This window comes from Rissa tridactyla, chromosome 4 (genome assembly GCF_028500815.1).
Source record: "Rissa tridactyla isolate bRisTri1 chromosome 4, bRisTri1.patW.cur.20221130, whole genome shotgun sequence".
Lineage (NCBI taxonomy): Eukaryota > Metazoa > Chordata > Aves > Charadriiformes > Laridae > Rissa > Rissa tridactyla.
The window spans coordinates 72068455-72085719 of record NC_071469.1 but is presented as its reverse complement, the minus strand read 5'-3'; the positions used below and the strand labels follow the sequence as shown (position 1 = coordinate 72085719).

General features: G+C 54.6%; 2 protein-coding genes across 5 annotated transcripts in view; one reads left to right on the top strand and one right to left on the bottom strand.

The window, feature by feature from the left end:
- RANBP10 (RAN binding protein 10) overlaps positions 1 to 9336 on the top strand; it is a 91331-nt gene extending 81995 nt beyond the window's left edge. For 3 of the 4 annotated variants that reach the window (XM_054201472.1, XM_054201471.1, XM_054201474.1), the window contains exon 14: positions 488 to 1179. In XM_054201472.1, coding sequence (XP_054057447.1) covers positions 488 to 618 — 131 coding nt within the window. In that variant the 3' untranslated portion in view covers positions 619 to 1179. Of the gene's footprint in view, positions 1 to 487; positions 1180 to 7487 lie in introns of those variants that run through there. The other variant, XM_054201473.1, reaches the window with a different exon arrangement.
- Positions 9337 to 11288: 1952 nt separating this feature from the next.
- On the bottom strand, positions 11289 to 13054 carry LOC128908847 (C-C motif chemokine 3-like). Its single transcript, XM_054199770.1, has 3 exons — positions 12767 to 13054; positions 12019 to 12124; positions 11289 to 11634 (listed from the first exon to the last, which is right to left on the bottom strand). The coding sequence occupies exons 1-3, from the start codon at positions 12957 to 12959 to the stop codon at positions 11544 to 11546; spliced, it is 390 nt and encodes a 129-aa protein (XP_054055745.1). The 5' UTR covers positions 12960 to 13054; the 3' UTR covers positions 11289 to 11543.
- Between the last annotated feature and the right edge of the window lie 4211 nt (positions 13055 to 17265).

Sequence of the window (17265 nt, the reverse complement as noted above, 5' to 3'; positions counted from 1 at the left end):
GGTCGCAAGACACCTTGTCTAGCTCAGATGAGGATCCCCTCTTGCATGCATAGCAAACATGAAGATGAAAAGAAGCAGTGACCAGTGAGTGAGTTTGTTTAGGGCTTGGACTACTGTGTAGACTTGCACAGGTGGGAGAGTGGGAGAGGTTGCCTCTCACTTGGTGCCAGTTTCTCCTGCCTTTTCTTGTTCTTCCATGCATTGATCTCTCATGCTTTGAGGGTTTTCTGGCAGACACTGAGGCAGCAGGAGCTCCACTGCCTTTTTCTTGCTCTGGCCACCAAAGCAGCACTTTCTCAAAGGCCCTGTTGAGCTGTGGCCCCACGTGGGATGTGTCACGGGTGGTGGGGTGTGTGGAGTAGCTTCCTTCCAGAGCCAGCATCTTCTGCCAGGGATGCTGGCCTTGGTGCCCAGGTGGGACAGAGAGGTGAGCCGGCATGCAGCCAGGACTCCTCTTCTAAACAGATTTCTTTTTTTGCCCCTACAGAATCTCAGAACCTGCCAAAGCAGCCCCCGCTGATGCTTGCCCTGGGCCAGGCCTCGGAGTGTTTGCGGCTCATGGCTCGCGTGGGCTTGGGCTCCTGCTCCTTTGCCAGAGTAGACGACTATTTGCACTAGCCACCAGAGCAAGATGGAGTTGACATCGTTGAGTGCTGCCCTTCACCCTCCGTTGCTGCCACTACACCACCACCTCGTTCGATAGCCTGACCTCCCTGCCACCAACACCCCCTCTAGCACACACACACGCTGCCTGTGACAGGATTGAGTGAGTCCCTCGCTGTGTGGCTATCCCTGACCCCAGGAACGACGGGCAGATCGTACCTGTCTCCCTGCCATTGCTGCGGCTCCAGCGGCACTCAGTATTTCGCTGGTTATTCTAATGTAGCGCCTTCCGATTGTAGGGATTTCTCTTTATTTTGATTTGAGTTGTTTCTCATGGATCCACCAGTATTTTATCTGGAGAGTTTTGCTGAGCTGGTTTCTGCTGATTTACTGAGGAAGCTGATCAAGTTGGTGACAGCTTGTTCTTTTCTTCCCTTCTCCCTCCGTTGTGCACATACAGTATCATCTTCTGTGCTAGTTATCTGAACTCTTCTCGCAGTGGCAGTTCAGAGGGATTTTTTTTTTTTATTTTATTTGAATCCTGTTTATTAAAAAGGTCTCTTCCACCTCCACAAAGTCATTGATGTATTTATTGCCCACAGACTCGGTCCTAGCCATACACATCATCCAGCCCTGCAGGAGACCTGGTGGGGTAGGTCCTGTCACGCACTAATGATGGGAACTGGAGGAGCCTGGTCCTTCGTGGTGGTGCTTGTCTCTCTAAGAGCACAGGGCTCTCAAACGCTTGGCTTTGTGAGTGGGAAGACTTGACGTTGCCTGTGTCGGTGGCTGCAGTGTAAAAGCATCTCACAGCCCTGAGAAATAGGTAAATCCAGCTCTCAGAGCAGCTGGAGGGATAGGACCGACGGATATGAAATCATCTACCTTTGTATTGGTAGAAGCAGATTGTGTTAGCCTGCAAGAAACATCCATGGGTGCTGCCCAGTTGGGCTGTCGGTTTTTGTGTTAAATCACGCATCCCCCCGTTTCGCCATCCAGGAGGGTTCTGTCACTAAGACTCGATAATAGCAGTATTTGCTGACCCCTGCGTATAACGCTGATCTAAATGAACACTTCTGAATTTTGGAAGTGTCTCGAGAACACTAGTGTGAACTGTGCTCACCTTTGCAGGTCGCACGTGCCGAGATGAGGTTGTGGGTTAGGGTCAGTACTAGCTTTGTAAGGTCTGAGCCGGTCAGAAGGGAGCAGCGATGTTTTTTTAAGGATCACTAAGAAAACTATTTTAGTTTCAGGCCCAAAAGCGACCAGCGAGGGTCCTGTGGGCGAGTAACCTCCAAATAAGATGGACTAACGTGTCTCTGCTGTGGTATGTATCAGGCCCAGGCACTCAAGTGCTACTAAGCTTTTGGTGTTCAAACCATCTGCCTGTAAGTGTTTCTGAGCGTGTGCTTTGAACCGATGAGGCTGTGTAGCAGCCCCGCGTGCTCTGCATCCTCCGGTCTACCGTTGGGAGACTTCAGGTTCGGTCTGGCTGTGCGGGAGGAATTGTAATTCCGCACCAAATGAATTGTAGGTCAGTAGCTCTGAGGAGGCCCCTGGGGAGCTCAGACCCAACATGTATTTTACTGCTGTTCGTGAATTTTTTTTTTTTTAATTTTTTTTGGGGGGGGGGAGGGTCAATGAAAGATGAACAGATCGTGTTGAAGTTTGCCCTTAAATTGGAGGTTAGCCTGTGCCAGGGCTTCAAGCAGCAAGAGAGCTTGTGTGCCGCTGGAGAAGGGCAGGTGGTGTGTGACCTCAAGCCCAGAGCTTGAAGGATTTTCTGCATTTGCAGGCTTGGTTTGCGGCTAGAAGGGGAGGTCTGAAACCAAGGCAGAGCAGGGGGGGCAGAAGACGACTGTGGCAGTGAATGTGCAGGTGGTGGTGGAGGTGGCTGGGATGCCTGGCGCTACCTTTTGGTGAAGGCATGCAATGTGCAGCGGCGGTGCTAGAGCTGTTGGGGCCTAAGAAAACAGGCAACACGAGGTTTAGAGATGGAGGAGACATTTTTGTTAGATCAACTCATATAGTTGAGAAAAAGCAGGGGGAGCTATGCGCGCCACGGCCTTTCTTCTAGGGCAGACAGAAGCGGAGGTCTGCACTAAGCGGAAGAATTTAACTTGCACATCTGGGGCTTGTGTTTCAGTTCTGGGGAAGACCTCATGTGCCTGAAGGAAAATCTAGTGGTTTTTCAACTCTGATCGTGGTCCTAGTGATGGGTATTACCCCGGCCTGCAGTCTTTGCCTCGCCGCAACTGCAGAGACACTAGCTCGGTGGGCGGACGTCCTTTCTGAAGCCTCTTGACGCTGGACCTGCCAGGCTGCCCCAGTGCCGCTGCGGGACCTGCAGCAGCACGTGGACTTGGCCTGGTGAGGGATCCTTCTGCAGGCTCTCCGTTTCTTAGACCTGGGCCCATGACACGCTGAGGGGCTGATCGTGGGTACTTAGGTTGGAAATGCTCTAGTACCTGGCTTTGCCTTTCGCATTTGGCGGTTTCCTCTGCTGTTGGTCACCATTTCGCTTGCTACTGGCTGGCTGCAGTCGGGCCTGTCTTTCATCTTTGTAGCCACACCATCTTTATCTCTTTCTGAATTTTCTCTGTTCCATCCCTCTGTGGTTCCTTTAAGCCAAGTCTCTTTGTCATGTGTCATATTAATGCCCCACTTGGTCTCTCAGCAAAGCTGTGCTGACTACCCTGGAGCATTTTTGTTGTGTTTTGGTTTCCCTTTTTGCTACCAAAAAGCCCCAAGAGGTGCTCCTAGATACCCGGTTATTCTGGTGCCAAGAACTGCGTGGTGGGATGGTCTCTCTGGCTTCTCACGGAGACTGTCCCTGTGGTAGAAACCATCTTGCCGTTGTGTCAGGGTTCGTGCTGAGAGGCCACGCTCTTAATGATGATTAATTGCATGTGGCAGGGCTAAGTTGCTCTTGACAACGTGCGTCACATAGTGGCAGTACATCCCTGTAGACTTGTCAGCAGTGATGTTTTCCACTTCTTGCCCTTGCCAGCTCTTGTAGCTGGTGTCCTGATCTTGGTTTTCGGGGAGTGCAAGGCCTTTTCTGCTGTGACATATCTGTCCCATACCTGTTTCACTAGCGGTTTCTGCTTGTTGGGCTTGGGTTCTGACTAACGTGGTCATGACTCAGTGTGAGGAGGAGAAGCGTGTGCGGTGTGTGCTGGAGGTGTGGGCTTCAACCTACCACGGATTCCTAGAAGAGGTTTCTGACTTGCTTTTCCCAGGTTCTTTTTCAAAGCCTCTTGGTCTTTGAGTGTCCCTGGCTGCTCCTTGACGGTTCGTATCAGCTGAGACTTGGTTTGAATTGCTGCAGTCGTTTTAAAAAATTAACAGAACTAAATTAAATTGAGTCTTTAACATTGAATGTGGTGGTGCACCTAACCAGCGGCTTCAGGCAGTTTAAAAATTACTTTTATGTAAGTGATTTACCTCATGCTTTACTCAGAAACAGATGACCTAAGAACACCCCAGCTGAGGCTCTGCTTCATCTGGGCAGTCCCTCACAGTGTCACTTCTCCCAGGAGTCCTTCAGTGACACCGTGTAAACAATCGCGTAGCCCGTAGTAGGAAGTGCTGGCTTCTCGGTGAAGGTGACAAGGTTTCAGCTGTGGCCCAACGTTATAACGCTGATGGCATTGGCTACAGGACTTGCATCACGTGAGGCTGACACGTAGGTTGCTCTCTGCTGGGCTGATCTCAGATCCCTGAAGGTTTTCCAAATGGCAGCCAGACACTGCTCACAGGCAACATTTCTCACTGCGCAGCCCCAAGAGAGGCTTTCCAGCCACGGCGTCCTTCCCAGGACCTGTGAAATGCTGCGGCTGGAACAATTAAGCCTCTTCCAGCTCTGCCGTGTCCACACAATCACAGGGTCTCAGCTCTCAACTGCTCAGCCCAGTGTCACCACCAAAGAGGTGACAATCTGCACAGTGGGAGGTACCCTCCAGCTGTACTCTGGACACCAGCCTCTCCACCTGCCTTCCTCAAACTCGGCATAGCAGCAGGGGCCTCTCAGAAGAACTAACATTTCCCAGGGACTTGGTGGAAACCTTCTTTCAGGGGTGGTGAACTGCAGCCCTGCCATCATGGGCTTTGGTTTTGAGCCCGGTGCCCTTTGAGAACAACATTTTGGGAACTCCAGACCTAGAGCCTTGGTTAAAGTGTCCTTTAGTCCTGCAGAGGCAGCTTCATGGAGCTGAATTCCATCAGTAGGCTTTTCTCCTTGTGGACAAGGGTTCGTACTGTCCCCGCAAGCAGTGAGGGCAGTCACGTAGACAGTAACATGGGAGAACTTTGGAGTGAGATGAGGGATTGACTCGGGAGTTGGAGGCATTGGAGTAGCTGGGATAAGTGTTTCTGGGAGTTGTATCCAGCTCATACACCTTGTACTCCAGCCTTTGTCCATCTTAGTGGCCTCTGCTGGACGCAGTCTAGTTTGTGGACATCTCTGCTGTACCAGGGAGCCAAATCTTGTTCCGGATGATTGCTCTTGCTGCTCCATCATCCTATTCTAGCAGGTGTTTAACAAAAGCTGATTCAAGACGTACAGGGTTCGGTGAGCTCCAAGTCAAGGTCTCCTGTGAACATGGAGGGCAGCAGTCTATTTCCCATGCATCCTTAGGTGTGCTCCCAGAGCCAGCTTGCCTTGGGAAAACTTCTTATTGCTACCAGGTCTCCCTTCTTGCTCCTTTGCCTCCCCCGGTCCCAGTAATCTCCCACCTGTGTGACCACCAGAAGTGGTATCTGCAGTGCTTGGCGCTGCAGGAGCTGCTGTGAGACCCAGGGGCAGCTCCGTGGCCCGTGCCAACGACGCGTTTGTCGAGCATGGGCATGGCATCTCTGACTGCTCCTCCTGGGCTTGCTTCTGCTGCGCTGGCCTAAAGGGGCAGATCTGTATGGGACGATCCCTTTTTGTCACCGTAGAGGATCCCACCAGCCCGCAGCTGGGCTGGCTGTAGCACTTTTGCCGTTCTTTTGGAGTCTGGTTAGAAACCAAGGCTTTGCGTGTGGCCAGCAGAATGGAGAGGGACCTCCAAAGAGGGACCCCCCCGGATAAGTGGCATCCAGCTGTTGGGGGGAAGGTTGTCCAGTGGCTGCTCTCTCTCCCCTCCAGTCCCCCCGTTGCTTTGGGACACGTGGAAGGTGTGTGGTTATCGGTGCTGGAGCCCGTTTCTATTTCCAGCATCCTGGTGGTGCTCGCTGGGCTGCTGCCGACCTGACTTGGAGACCAGCTGTGACTGGTGTGGAGAATGGCTCCCTTCAAGAGTGTCGTTCCTCGTGGTCGCGTACACTCAGGATTTTTCCATCTGCTTCCTTATTCCTTCTGGTTTTTTTACAGTGACATCTTAGCCTGTCCTGGAGCCTGTGTCCTTATTTTTCACGTGGCCTTACTCAGGCATCTTTACCATTCTTTAAATAGCTTTGTTCTTGAGGCTCCCTTGAGCAACTGGTACAGGCAGAGCTGGTGGAACGAGCTCTGGAGATCGAATTTATCATTTTCCTCCTTAGACATCGGGGATGGTGAACCATCTCCTTCTCCAGCAAAGCAAACCGTGTTGGATTGCTGTGATGCTGCTGTGCTTTGGTATCCGTCTGTCTCATACTTGCGTAGCACGTGTTGCTTGGATGCAAGTTTCAGAATTCCTTCTGCCTTCACGGGATTGATTGATTGAGAAGGGGAACCATGGTGGCCAGGCGATATAGCAGTGAGTGAGTGCCATGAAGCTGCCTGGTGCACAACACGGTATCGGGAAGTTCTTCCCATGAAGAAGCAGTGTGCAGACTTCAGCTGCTCCCACAGGAGGAGAGGTCCTTCATGCTTCAGTGCTGGGCGTGGTGAGGCCCCGTAGAGCCGGTCACAGCATGAGGGAAGGAGCACGTTCCTTGGCAAGGCGGTCCTGGTCCACCTGGGAGTCCCCTTTGCAGAAGGAGCAACTTCCTTCAAACCCTGGCCGTGTTGGAGCAGTGGTGGATCCAGGAGGGGAGTAGGTCTGTTGTAGAGATCTGGTGTTGGGTCTGCAGCTGTACATCTCTGTCCCGAGGTGTTTCTGCAAAGGGGCTGGAGGGGGACACGACAGGGGATGTGTGCTGTGTGCTGCTGGGACCCTTCAGCCCCAGAAAAATGTGTGATGGAGGGAACTGCAGTCCAGCAGCTCTTACTGAGAGCCAAAAGCCGGCTGTGAACCATGTCCCATGTCTAGGTCAGAGAGCTGGAGGAAGTGTCGGTGGGGCGAGCGTGAGGGGAGCTCCAGCAGATTTGGGTTGGAAAGGGGAGTGTTTGAGAGCCTGGAGGCCTCTTCCAGAGAAGGCACTAGCTGCTCTGCACCACTGGTCGCTGCAACAAGAGGTGGCAGGTGATGGATGAGTGAATGTGGCGTGTCTGTCCCTCTCCTGGTGTCCCACACCAGAGCTCAGATCCTGCAGCCTTGAGCTGTACGGCATCTGGCAAGCCAAGGGCCCATCCAGGCTTGAGGAGCACACGTCCTGCCAGCTGTTTTATTTCCAAGAGGGAGGCTTGACTCTCTCCTGCTCACAGGGTGCCAAGTCCCGTGTGGGATTTACACTCTCATCGCTGCAGAAACGTTCCCGGAGGCCACGCAGACTTCTGCTCCTTGTTGAACTTCCTCTGGCCAGGCAGACACCATTTCTCTGGTCGCTTCACTTGGGTCCGGGCTCCTGCTCTGACCCCTGCGCTCGGGAGGGCTTCAGCTGCATCCCCGCTCCGGGAGGGACCACGGAGGGTTTTGCAGGCTGGGCTTCTCGCGAGCTCTAACTTGGAGAAAGGAGAAGCAGCAGCAGCAGCAGCTTTGGGGATAACCAGGATTTTAAAGAAAATTTTCAAAAGACCAGTGTGGTGACTCTTCCAGACCAAGGACTCTGCACAGGCGTTTGATTGGGATCGTCCCTCTCGGTCCTACCTGTGCGCGCTCTTCAGGGCTCCCCAGCCAGGGCAGACGGGAGGAGGCTGCCGGCACCTGAAGCTCTTGCACACAGCGTGTTGGGCGGTGCAAGCCCCAGGACCTGCCACCACGCAGGTAACTCTTCTGCTGGTTGCTCAAAACTCAGGTATGAAACGCTCAGCTGGAGCCTGGGGTTGCGAGGTCTTTGCAGGTTCCCGACCGGCCCTGGAGGAACGGCCACCGTTGGGCTGCGACAGAGCAGATCTCCCTCTGCCGCTCCAGACTTCTCATCGCCTTTGGAGGTGGGGGGTGGGAGGGAGTTTCTCCTCTTTGGTACAACATCGGCTAAATGGACATTACACAAATTGTGCACATTGGTTCAGTCTAAGCTTAGTATTTGTGAATTAAGTTATCTGATGCTTCGCATGAAAACTTCAAAAAGGGGAGGGGGGGGGATTTTAACTGAGAAAAAGCCTATGAAAATATACTGGAAATATGGTAAAGAAATTGACGTTCTGCTGTATATTGACAGAAATATTTTTATTAAAATACACATCCATGTGCAAGAGCTCGAGTGGAGCCGTATGCTTTGTCAGTCTCAGATCGCTGGGCAAGGTGGAGCCAGCGGGGGAGCCGGCGCAGGTGGCAGCTCGTGTCCCCTCCGACGCGGGGTGGCATCTGGCCCTGCCGGAGCGGGGCTGCTGCCCGCGGGCAGGACGGTGGGGTGGTTGTAGCAGTGATGCCCCGTGGCTCGGCAGGCATCAGCCCCGGGGACCGACGGCTCGGTGGAAGGAGCTGGGCTCTGCCCCACAAGGATGAGCTGGTTCCAGGGTGGGTTTTTCCCCACCCAGGGGGGAGCAGACGCCAGCAGAAGCGTGTCCCTGTCATTGCGGAGGTCCCTTGGTGGTCAGGGCAGGCTCTCGGCTTGGGCATCGCTGCCTCATGTGCAATTATTGGAGGGAAATAAGCAATTATCACTAAGACTTTCAGGTCAGCCCTGCCCAGCCTCGGTAGGAGGTATTTGTGGAGCAGTTCGTCCTGCAGCAGCTGCCGACACCTGTATCTATTTCTGCGATAAGATTTTCTCGGCATAACGGAAAGCACGTGACGGCTGTTCTCCAAAACTTCTTACGGAATTGCTTCTCCCACCGCTGCTAAGCCCTGCCAGAAGTAGCGGTCGAGGGGCGCTTCCAGTGCACGCTCGCGGTCAGACCCCTAGGACAGACCCTGGCAATCATTAACGGGCGCCCTTTTGTCACGGACCATCTCCTGCATCCTCCTCTTTGCCACCCCGTGATGCCCCGCATTGGGTAACGCTCCCACCTTGTGGCATCTCACTCAACGCACGTGAGTGGACCCCGAGCAGGAGGTCCCTGGGGTCCGGACAAGTCCTGAATGTCACCGCAACTCCATTCCCTGTCACCCACACTGCCAGGGGGACAAATCCTAGGAGTAACGTTAACGTGCCCAGTGGAGCGTCATTTTATTTTGTTAACGAAGGGGTTAGAGAGTAGTAAAAGCCTCATAATGATTTTTATTTCAGACGGTGGTTGTCCCACGTCTCCATCACCACCTTTCTCCTAGAGGGTGCGGTGTGTCATCCCCGTAATAGCCCTCGAGGAGCTGCTGGCCTTCCCCACCTCGCGTTGGCAACAGCATCCTGTGACACCTTTCACAGCTGGTGAAGGTCAAGGTCAGAATTTTGCAGGTCAAAAATTTCCAGCTCAGCGGTGTGCCGTGGCAGGAATTGATTTTTCTCCTCGAGCCTCCTGTTGTCCGCTTGTAATATTCGGGTTGTGGGCCTACATAATTTTGATTTTCAGTGGCGGTTAAAAAAAAAGCGGAGGGGGAGGGGGGAGGAAATAATCTTCATAACCCTCAAATTGGAATGATCGGGGAAGGCTGCTTCGTTTCGTAAGTAAAGTGTTTAAAAGAGTTGGTGACATACAGACTGGGGGTGTCTGATCCGCAAGTTCACCTCCTTGCACGGCTGTTGGCGCCTCCATTTTGTCTCTCGGAAGACACGGCCGTCCTGGCCCTCGGTGTGGTGTGCTGTGAAGGTGTAACCCCGAAACCGCCTGTCTGTAAGCAGCCAAGCACAATCCCTGAGACGTTTGTCCCCCCCCAAATCCGATTCTGCCTCAGCTTTCCTTTCCACCACTGCTTTACCCCGTGGCGCTTAGGATGCGTGGGCAAAGATGTCGTTCGGGGTGGTTTTTTTTTCCTGTCCCCTGCCTGCATCCAATGAATGGAGAAAATACATTCCTAGAAAATGTATTTTTTCTAGAATGTCCTAGAAAATACAGCCCTGCCCTGGCTTCCGATCGTGAGCGTGAAACACTGAGGAAGCTTTAGGTTGAGGCTCGGTCCGTGGCACTGACCGCAGCTCTCGCCTTCACCTCTCCGAGGTTTCCCCGGACACTTTGCTCCTCTCCCGTGAAATGATGGACCATCAGCCTGGTGTTAACAGCCAGGGGCCCGAGCTGCTCCCACCCTCCCCGGCCCTGCAGAGGGTCAGCAGCCGGGACACCTCTTCTCCTGGCCAGCTGAAGGGCTTGGGTCCTCACCCTCCTGGCGCTGCCGACATCGCTTCTCATCTCCCTCGCTTGTTTTGCAGTGGCCACCAGCATATTTGGAAGCTGACGAGGTATTAAGGATTTGGCAGGTCCATATCGTCTCCCCGAACCCTTTGTGAAATGTGCTTAACTGATTCGTGTCAGTGTGGAACAGTGTTAGGGCCACAGGGTGAAGTGTGACCTTTGATTGTTTTGTCTGTATGGCCGCAGACGAGACGGTGTGTCTGTCGTGTCTGTGTTTTGCAGGAGCCACCTGGCGAACATTCTAGAATACCAACTTAAACCGGTCCTGTTGTTATCTGCATAGTGACCTGTAAGAGGGGGGATACACCCATTTTTGGCAAGGGCCAACCATTTTAGAGGCAGTTATGAATATGTATTAGTATAGGAGATATAAACCAAAAATGGGGTCTGTAAGGTGTGTGTGTCTTGGTTGGGCAGAGACCCCCGGCACACCCAGCGCTGTTTGCTTGCCTTTATTCCTTTAATAGATTATAAATTCTAATTGGAATCCTGTTTGCGATTAAATCATTTGTCACAATTTGGGGGCTCGTCCGGGATGGTCTAAGTTCCTGAATTCTGACTTGATCTAGGAGGGGCGCCCCACCATTAGGTGGCTCCTGATCAGGTCAGGTCGGGACTAACGCCATCCTGAACCTGAGTAAAGGCAAGCAAAGAAAAGATTTTGATTTTTATTTTTATGAGCTCCCTTGCCGGCTGCAGCAGTTTATTTTACCCGTAATTCTGCGCGCGAAGATCCGAACGAAGACGATGGAGTCGTAAGTATTTAAAGTGTATACCGTTCGGTTGGGTGGGATTCGGTTGCCTGTGTGTAAGAGTGTGATTGAGACGGAACCTGGTTCCGAAGTGATTGTGGAGGTTTTCCCTCCATCAAAAATCATTTATCACACCTCCACTCCCAACCGTGGGGCTGAGAGCATGCTGTAAGGATGTATAGCCTTACCTATGGGTGACGGTAACCTCACCTGTGGGTCCTTGACCTATGGGTCAAGGCCTGGCCCCAGTATCTGGTTCCCAGTGAAGCACGTCATGACCAGGCACGGTTTGCCCCAAGCCTGGAGAAAGACGTGCCCGTGGCAAAGGGGTTTTTCGGTCGCACCATGCCCTGGGCTTGTAGGATCTGCTCCTTGGGCTGGAGAATCAGGAGAAATTCAAAGAGCACCTTGTGGCAATGAGTCTTTATTATAAATATTTGCTCCACTGGGCACATTCTGGCAGGACGGTGACAACAGGAGGGACTTTGTGGCCGGCTGGTCCATGCCGCCGCGACACCCGGTCCCACTGGGGCTCGGGCTGGCTCCACCTGTAGTGACGGTGCCATCGCTACGGCACCCCGTGGAGAGCCGCGAGCGCCACCTGCACCCTCCAGAGACGGGGGGGATCGGATGGATGAGTTGGATGGCTGGTGGACAGCAGAAGGAGGATTTCATTTTTTCCTTTGAAGCTTTTTCATGGCTCTCTTCACCCAAGGCTTCTTGGGGTCGGCGCAGACCTCGTCACCGCGGGCGGCCACAATCCTGCAGTGAGAAAGCGAGGAAAGGGAGTGAAAACATGAACCGTGAGCCGTTCCCTTCCTGTGCAACTACTTCTCCATGCCCTGTGTGCTGCCCCATCCCATATGGAGGCTTGGAGCCATCTCCTGCAGCCCGTGCCCTCCTTTGAGCTGATGGTGCATGTCTGAGTCTTCCCAGACCGCTGCCATTAGCAGAAAGCACCGAAACCTAATAATTCCTGCCCCCTCTGCCCACCCCACAGAGCTACTTTCCTACCACAGCCGCCCCCCCAGGGCACGTGCTCCCAGCTGGACCCCAGGCTGTCTGCGGGGCAGGACGGGACGGGGGGAGCTGCTGTAGCTCCCAACCGCGCTGGGGGTGGGATGGAAAACTCCCAGGGGTACTCACACGACAGCGGGCAAGGAGCAGTCACGGGGCGTCTCGTAGAAACTCTGCACGTGGCGGATGGGTTTCTGCGCATACTTGAAGCAGCATTCGGTGGGGGTGAAGTGGGCTGGGAAGGGAAGGGAGAGATGTTGTGAGCCCCCTTGGCAGCATTTTGCAGCTCATTGCGTCGCCGGACGGTGACGTGGCGAGATACCGAGCACAGAACGGAGGCCACGGAGGTTCTCAGCAGCCCCCACGGCACCCCACAGCAGGGATTTGTTTCCCTTCATGGCAGCAAGGCTAGGATTGGGAAAGGTGGCCAGCGGTGGGGAGGGGAATGGTGCGGGACCTGGCACCCCACATTGTCTCAGCTGCCAGCGTGCACGGTGAGGTCGGGGTGCTTGGCCTGGGGACGAGGTTTTGGGGGTTTACAAAGTGGGGGCACATAATTTGTAAGGTGTTTTGGGAGGCTCCAAACAGCTGCACGTGCTCCCCCCCCCGCCACCACCAACCTCATCCAGCTCAGATCTGGAGAATGGCTGCCGGAGCCTCCTCCAAGCTCCTGCCGCATCTCCCCCAGGGCTGGCTCTGCTGAGGCCACCCAGCACCCTCTCCATCCTTCCCTGCCCCAACCAGGGGTTGTGCCTCCTGCCAGCAGCACCGTCCCCGCTCCCCGCTGGGGTTTCTTGCCTGATCCCCCCACCACGACCAAGGGGACAACCCCAGTAGGGACCCTGTGCCCCATCCCGCCGCTCAGGAGGTGCCTTACCTGCAGCGCGGTGCAGGGAGGAGGTGAGGAGCACGGCTAGCAGCAGGACCGTCCTTGCAGCGAGCATGGTGGCTGTGTGAGGGCTCTTCCTCCGTCCTGCTTCCTGCTGCCCTCCCCGGTGTCTGTGGCTTTGGCTCTCGCCGTGCCATAATTTATCCTCTGCATGCCACTCCTTCCCAAGAAGATCGGACATGTTCTGAGAAGCCCCTTCCCAGGGACAAGGGGATTTCTGACGTTGTTTATTTTGGGGGCACGTCCCGCCGAGGGTGGAAGAGGCCGAAGAGCGGGGGCAGCCACTTCTGCTTTCTGCGGAAGAGCCGTGAGGCTGCGAGGGACTTCCAGGAGGCTTTGGGGGAACCGAAATTTACCCAGGAAAACAGATTTCTGTGAAGGCAAGACATCAAGTCTAATGCTTGCCTGTTTGTTTCTAACAGGAGGGAGAACCAGAATCTCTGAGCAGGAACCGATCATTTGACGGATTTACCGGTTTGCCTGAGTCGTCAAAGGCAAGTGACTGATGAGTCCCCTCCAAACCGGCCTCCCCAACCACCCTGGCCACACCAAGGGCACTGGGTTAGGCAGTGAAGCACTTAGCATGGGATGGATGGCATGGCATGGCATGGCATGGCATGCAGAAAAAGCCACACTGGACCATACAAGGAGGGACCCCAGAGCACAGATGCTTCTGGTGGGTTCAGGGGACTTTACAGAAGGTGAAGAAATGGGGCGATGGCAGTGGGGCATCCGAGGAGAGTCTGGCTCTGATCCCAATCTGAGCCCCAGCGTTGCCTCTGCCTCCCACACCAGCCACGGGATCGAAGTGAGAGGGTCAGAGCGATGGAGGCTTATGGTCATCAGTGCACAGACGGGTCATTTCTGCAGGGAGCTGGGACAAACCCTACCACAACCCCAAGAGAGTCATCCCGGACCCTGAGGGCAGGAGGGGTGGGTGGCACAGACCCCGACGGCGGCCCTGGTGGACATCAGCCCAGCTTCCATGCAGAGATCTGCTCCCCGGGAAGGGGAGATGCAGCTGTGGTCTGCATGCGAGGAGGGGGGTGAGGACCTGGTGGGAACCCACATGGGATGATGGTGAGTGGGAGCATGGGGGGAACCTGGCTGTGGCTTGGAAATGGGGCAAGCCAGGGCTTCTCAGAGGAGAAAGGTGGAAATGGACTTCCTTGAAGATTATCTCATGTTTGTGCGCTTTCTCTGGAAGAAGAAAGGAGAAGGAAACAACCCAAATGTGCTGACGACTGGTTTGGAAGATGTGGTCTGCAGGACACGGGGCCTGGCAGCCTGGCACAACGGCAGGGTGACCATGCGGAGAGCTGGGCACGGCACCGCTCGTTTCTAATGCCACTTTTCCCAGGAAAGGGCTCTGCAGGAAGAAGACACCCAACACGCAGCCCCTGAGCCCCTTTCTGCAGTCTCTGTCCCCTCCCCCGGCTCTCTCACCTGCCCCTTTCTAGCTCCTACCACGTCCCCGATGTACAGACCCTCGAGCCCAACAAGCCACCAGGCTCACACCACCTCCTAGACATGGATGAAAAGCGAAGGGTTGTCATTAAGGGGGAACTGAGCTTTAGAAATCAAAATGGGTAGGCGTGAACAAAAAAAACCCAACGTAGGGAAGGGAATTATTCTCTAACTCAGGCAGCATTTTGTTTTTTGAGTGGGGAATCACAGAAATTAATCCTTTTACAGGGTATGCTGAGCCTCTGCAAAGGAAATGTAAGAGCACGAGGCATGAGGTCCCTGACACCGACACCACCAAAACCCTCTCTGGAGGAAGCCTTCATCACCATCAACCACGGCCAAAAAGGCAAAGGTGAAACGATAACAATAACCAGCTTTCACCAGAGCCTTCTTGCCCTCGCTAGGAGTAATAGAATTGGGAAAGGCGCTAGTAAATGTGTCGAGGGAAACAGTATTACAGACGCCACGGTAGACAGCAAAAAGACCTTCCAAACAGAGGTTAACGCTAGCTGTCAAAAGGCGATACAAACCCAATTAGCATTAGATGATCAATTAGAGGCCGAAGGAGGGGTTTGTGCTCTCATTAAACACCAGTTGCTGCTTCTGTGTAGACCAAGACAAAAGAAGAGAAACGGATGCAGTGACAATCCAAAGCCACCTAGAGGTTTTTCGTAAAACAAAAAAACCTTTGGCCAGGTGAGGTGGGACGCCAGCCGTTGGCCGGATGGTTTGGGAATGTACTTAAAACATTATTCAAATCTATGTGAACAGGGCTAATGGCTATAATAGGAACCTATGTGTCTGTTCAATTAATTATTGGTTGTGCTGAGATTATGTGTCTAAGCAATGGGCAGTTAGTCAGGAAGAGAGAAAGCTGATGGCAATGCAGATGCTTGGGAGAGAAAAAGAAGTTAAAGCAGAAGAAAACCAGCTCTTTAATATACAACGGCTGCCCTGGGATCCCAAGCGTCCTCGCTGTGTCCATTCCCCCGTTCTGTGGCCCTGGCTTGGAGGGGATCCAATGTAGGATGCCTGTGGGGCTGGTCCGTTCCCTGTGGGTCTGGGAACAGGAGGTCTCATGGGCACCAAGAAGCAGGTGGAGATCTCTGGGGTGCACCAGGAGGTGCTTCAGCTTGAGGAAGCCTTTTAAACTGTTGCCTTTAGTCCTCAGGAGCCTTCAGACCCTGGAGACACCCTGTCTGCTTGGTCGTGGTGCCCTCTCCTGACAGCAGTGCAGGGCTCTCCCAGCACAGCAGCTCCTGGGTTACCCAGACCTCCACACGGGACCCACAACCACTGTCCCAGCTAGGTGCCCTTCTCCGGTCCTGGGTCTGGACCCTCTGCCGAGGGTTTCTGTTGCATGTGATGGTGTCACAGCGCTGGTGGTGGCCTCACAGCCCTGGTCCTGTCCCCATCTTCAGGCTACGGCAGTCACTGGGGACTGCACTGGTTGGAGAAGGCAGGTCCAAAGGATGGCCCAAGCCCTTGGCTCCAGCACCACCATGCTAGATGCTGTGGGGCTGACACTCTACAGCTGGCTCATCCTGCTCAGGGACACCATCTGGACACCACCTTCCTCGCCCCAGCTTCCTCCTGCTCCTGGTGGCCTGGGCCGCCCTGCACTGCTGGCACAGCACCTCCAGCACATGCCAACGGGTGGAAGGGATGCTCTGGGCCAGCCTTTCCCTGGCAGGGCAAGATCCCACAGGGACCCGCTCCTGCTCAGCAGGACAACCCCTGGCCGGGGACCTGACAGGCACCCACATGCACTGTGGGCAGGGGCTGGTGGGACCCATGTGCACCGTGGGACAGGGCGAGAGGCCTCGCAGCAGGCTCAGCCAGGGCAAGGTCATGGCGATGCTGGTTCTGTGCTGGCAGGTCGCTGCTGGGGGCCGACACTGGGGAAGGTGGATCAAGGACCAGGATGGAGGTGAGGCCCTGCTCGGCACAGGCACCGGCTCCTCCAGGTGATGGGATGCTCCTCCTTGCTTGGCTCTGCCCTCACACCCTGCACGGTCTGCGCTGCGTCCATGCCACTGCTGTCAGGAGAGGGCACCACGACCAAGCAGACGGCGTGCCTCCCTGGTCTGAAGGCTCCTGAAGAGTAAAGGCAACAGTTTAAAAAGGTTCCTCAAGCTGAAGCACCTCCTGGTGCACCCCAGAGATCTCCACCTGCCTTTTGGTGCCCATGGGATGCCCCGTTCCCAGACCCGCGGTGTGTCCGGGTCATCCCTCGGCACTGCATGGTGTTTGTCTCTGTCGTGAAAGAATCCCCGGAGCTGCTGCAGCCAAAATCCAGTTCCCCAGGAGCTGGGAGTGTGGGCAGTGGGGCTGCCAGGGTGGCTGTTGCTCTGGGACTTGCTGAGCATCATCTGGCTGATGGCAAGCGATGGCTTCTGCATCACTTGCTGTGTTTGTTTTGGTTTGGTTTTTTTTGTGGTTTTCTTTTGTTGGTTGGTTGGTTAGTTGATTTTCTTTTCCCCTTACTAATCTGTCTTGGGTAAAGAAGGAGGAAGTATGGGGATGTTCAGAGTTATAGCATTTGTCTTCCTGAGTCCCCGTTATGTGTGGTGGAGCTCTGCTCTGCTGGCAACGGCTGAGCACCTGCCCGCCGGTGGGAAGGAGTGAGTGAATCCCTTATTTTGCTTTGCTTGTGCGATCAGTTTTCGCTTTACCTGTTAAGCTGCCTTGGTCTCAACCCATGAACTTTCTCACTTTTGCCCTTCCATTTCTCCTCCCCATCCCAAAGCCCTGGCAGGGATCACTGGGGAGCTCCCCGTGGCCCCCGGCGTGGAGGGGATTTCCAGGGCTGTGCACGGGTGAATCCCCTGCCGGCTTCAGCATCCCCCGCCGGCTTCAGCATCCCCCGCCTGTCCTACCTGCCCAGGGAGCTCTGCAGAGAAACCCTTCCCCTGCAGTACGGCTCGGACATGCTGAGGTGCTGGGGCGGACGTGGCAGCGGGGCTGTGCTCGTGCAACGCAAGGGACAAGCTGAAAGCTTCAAGCCCTAAAACTGTGGC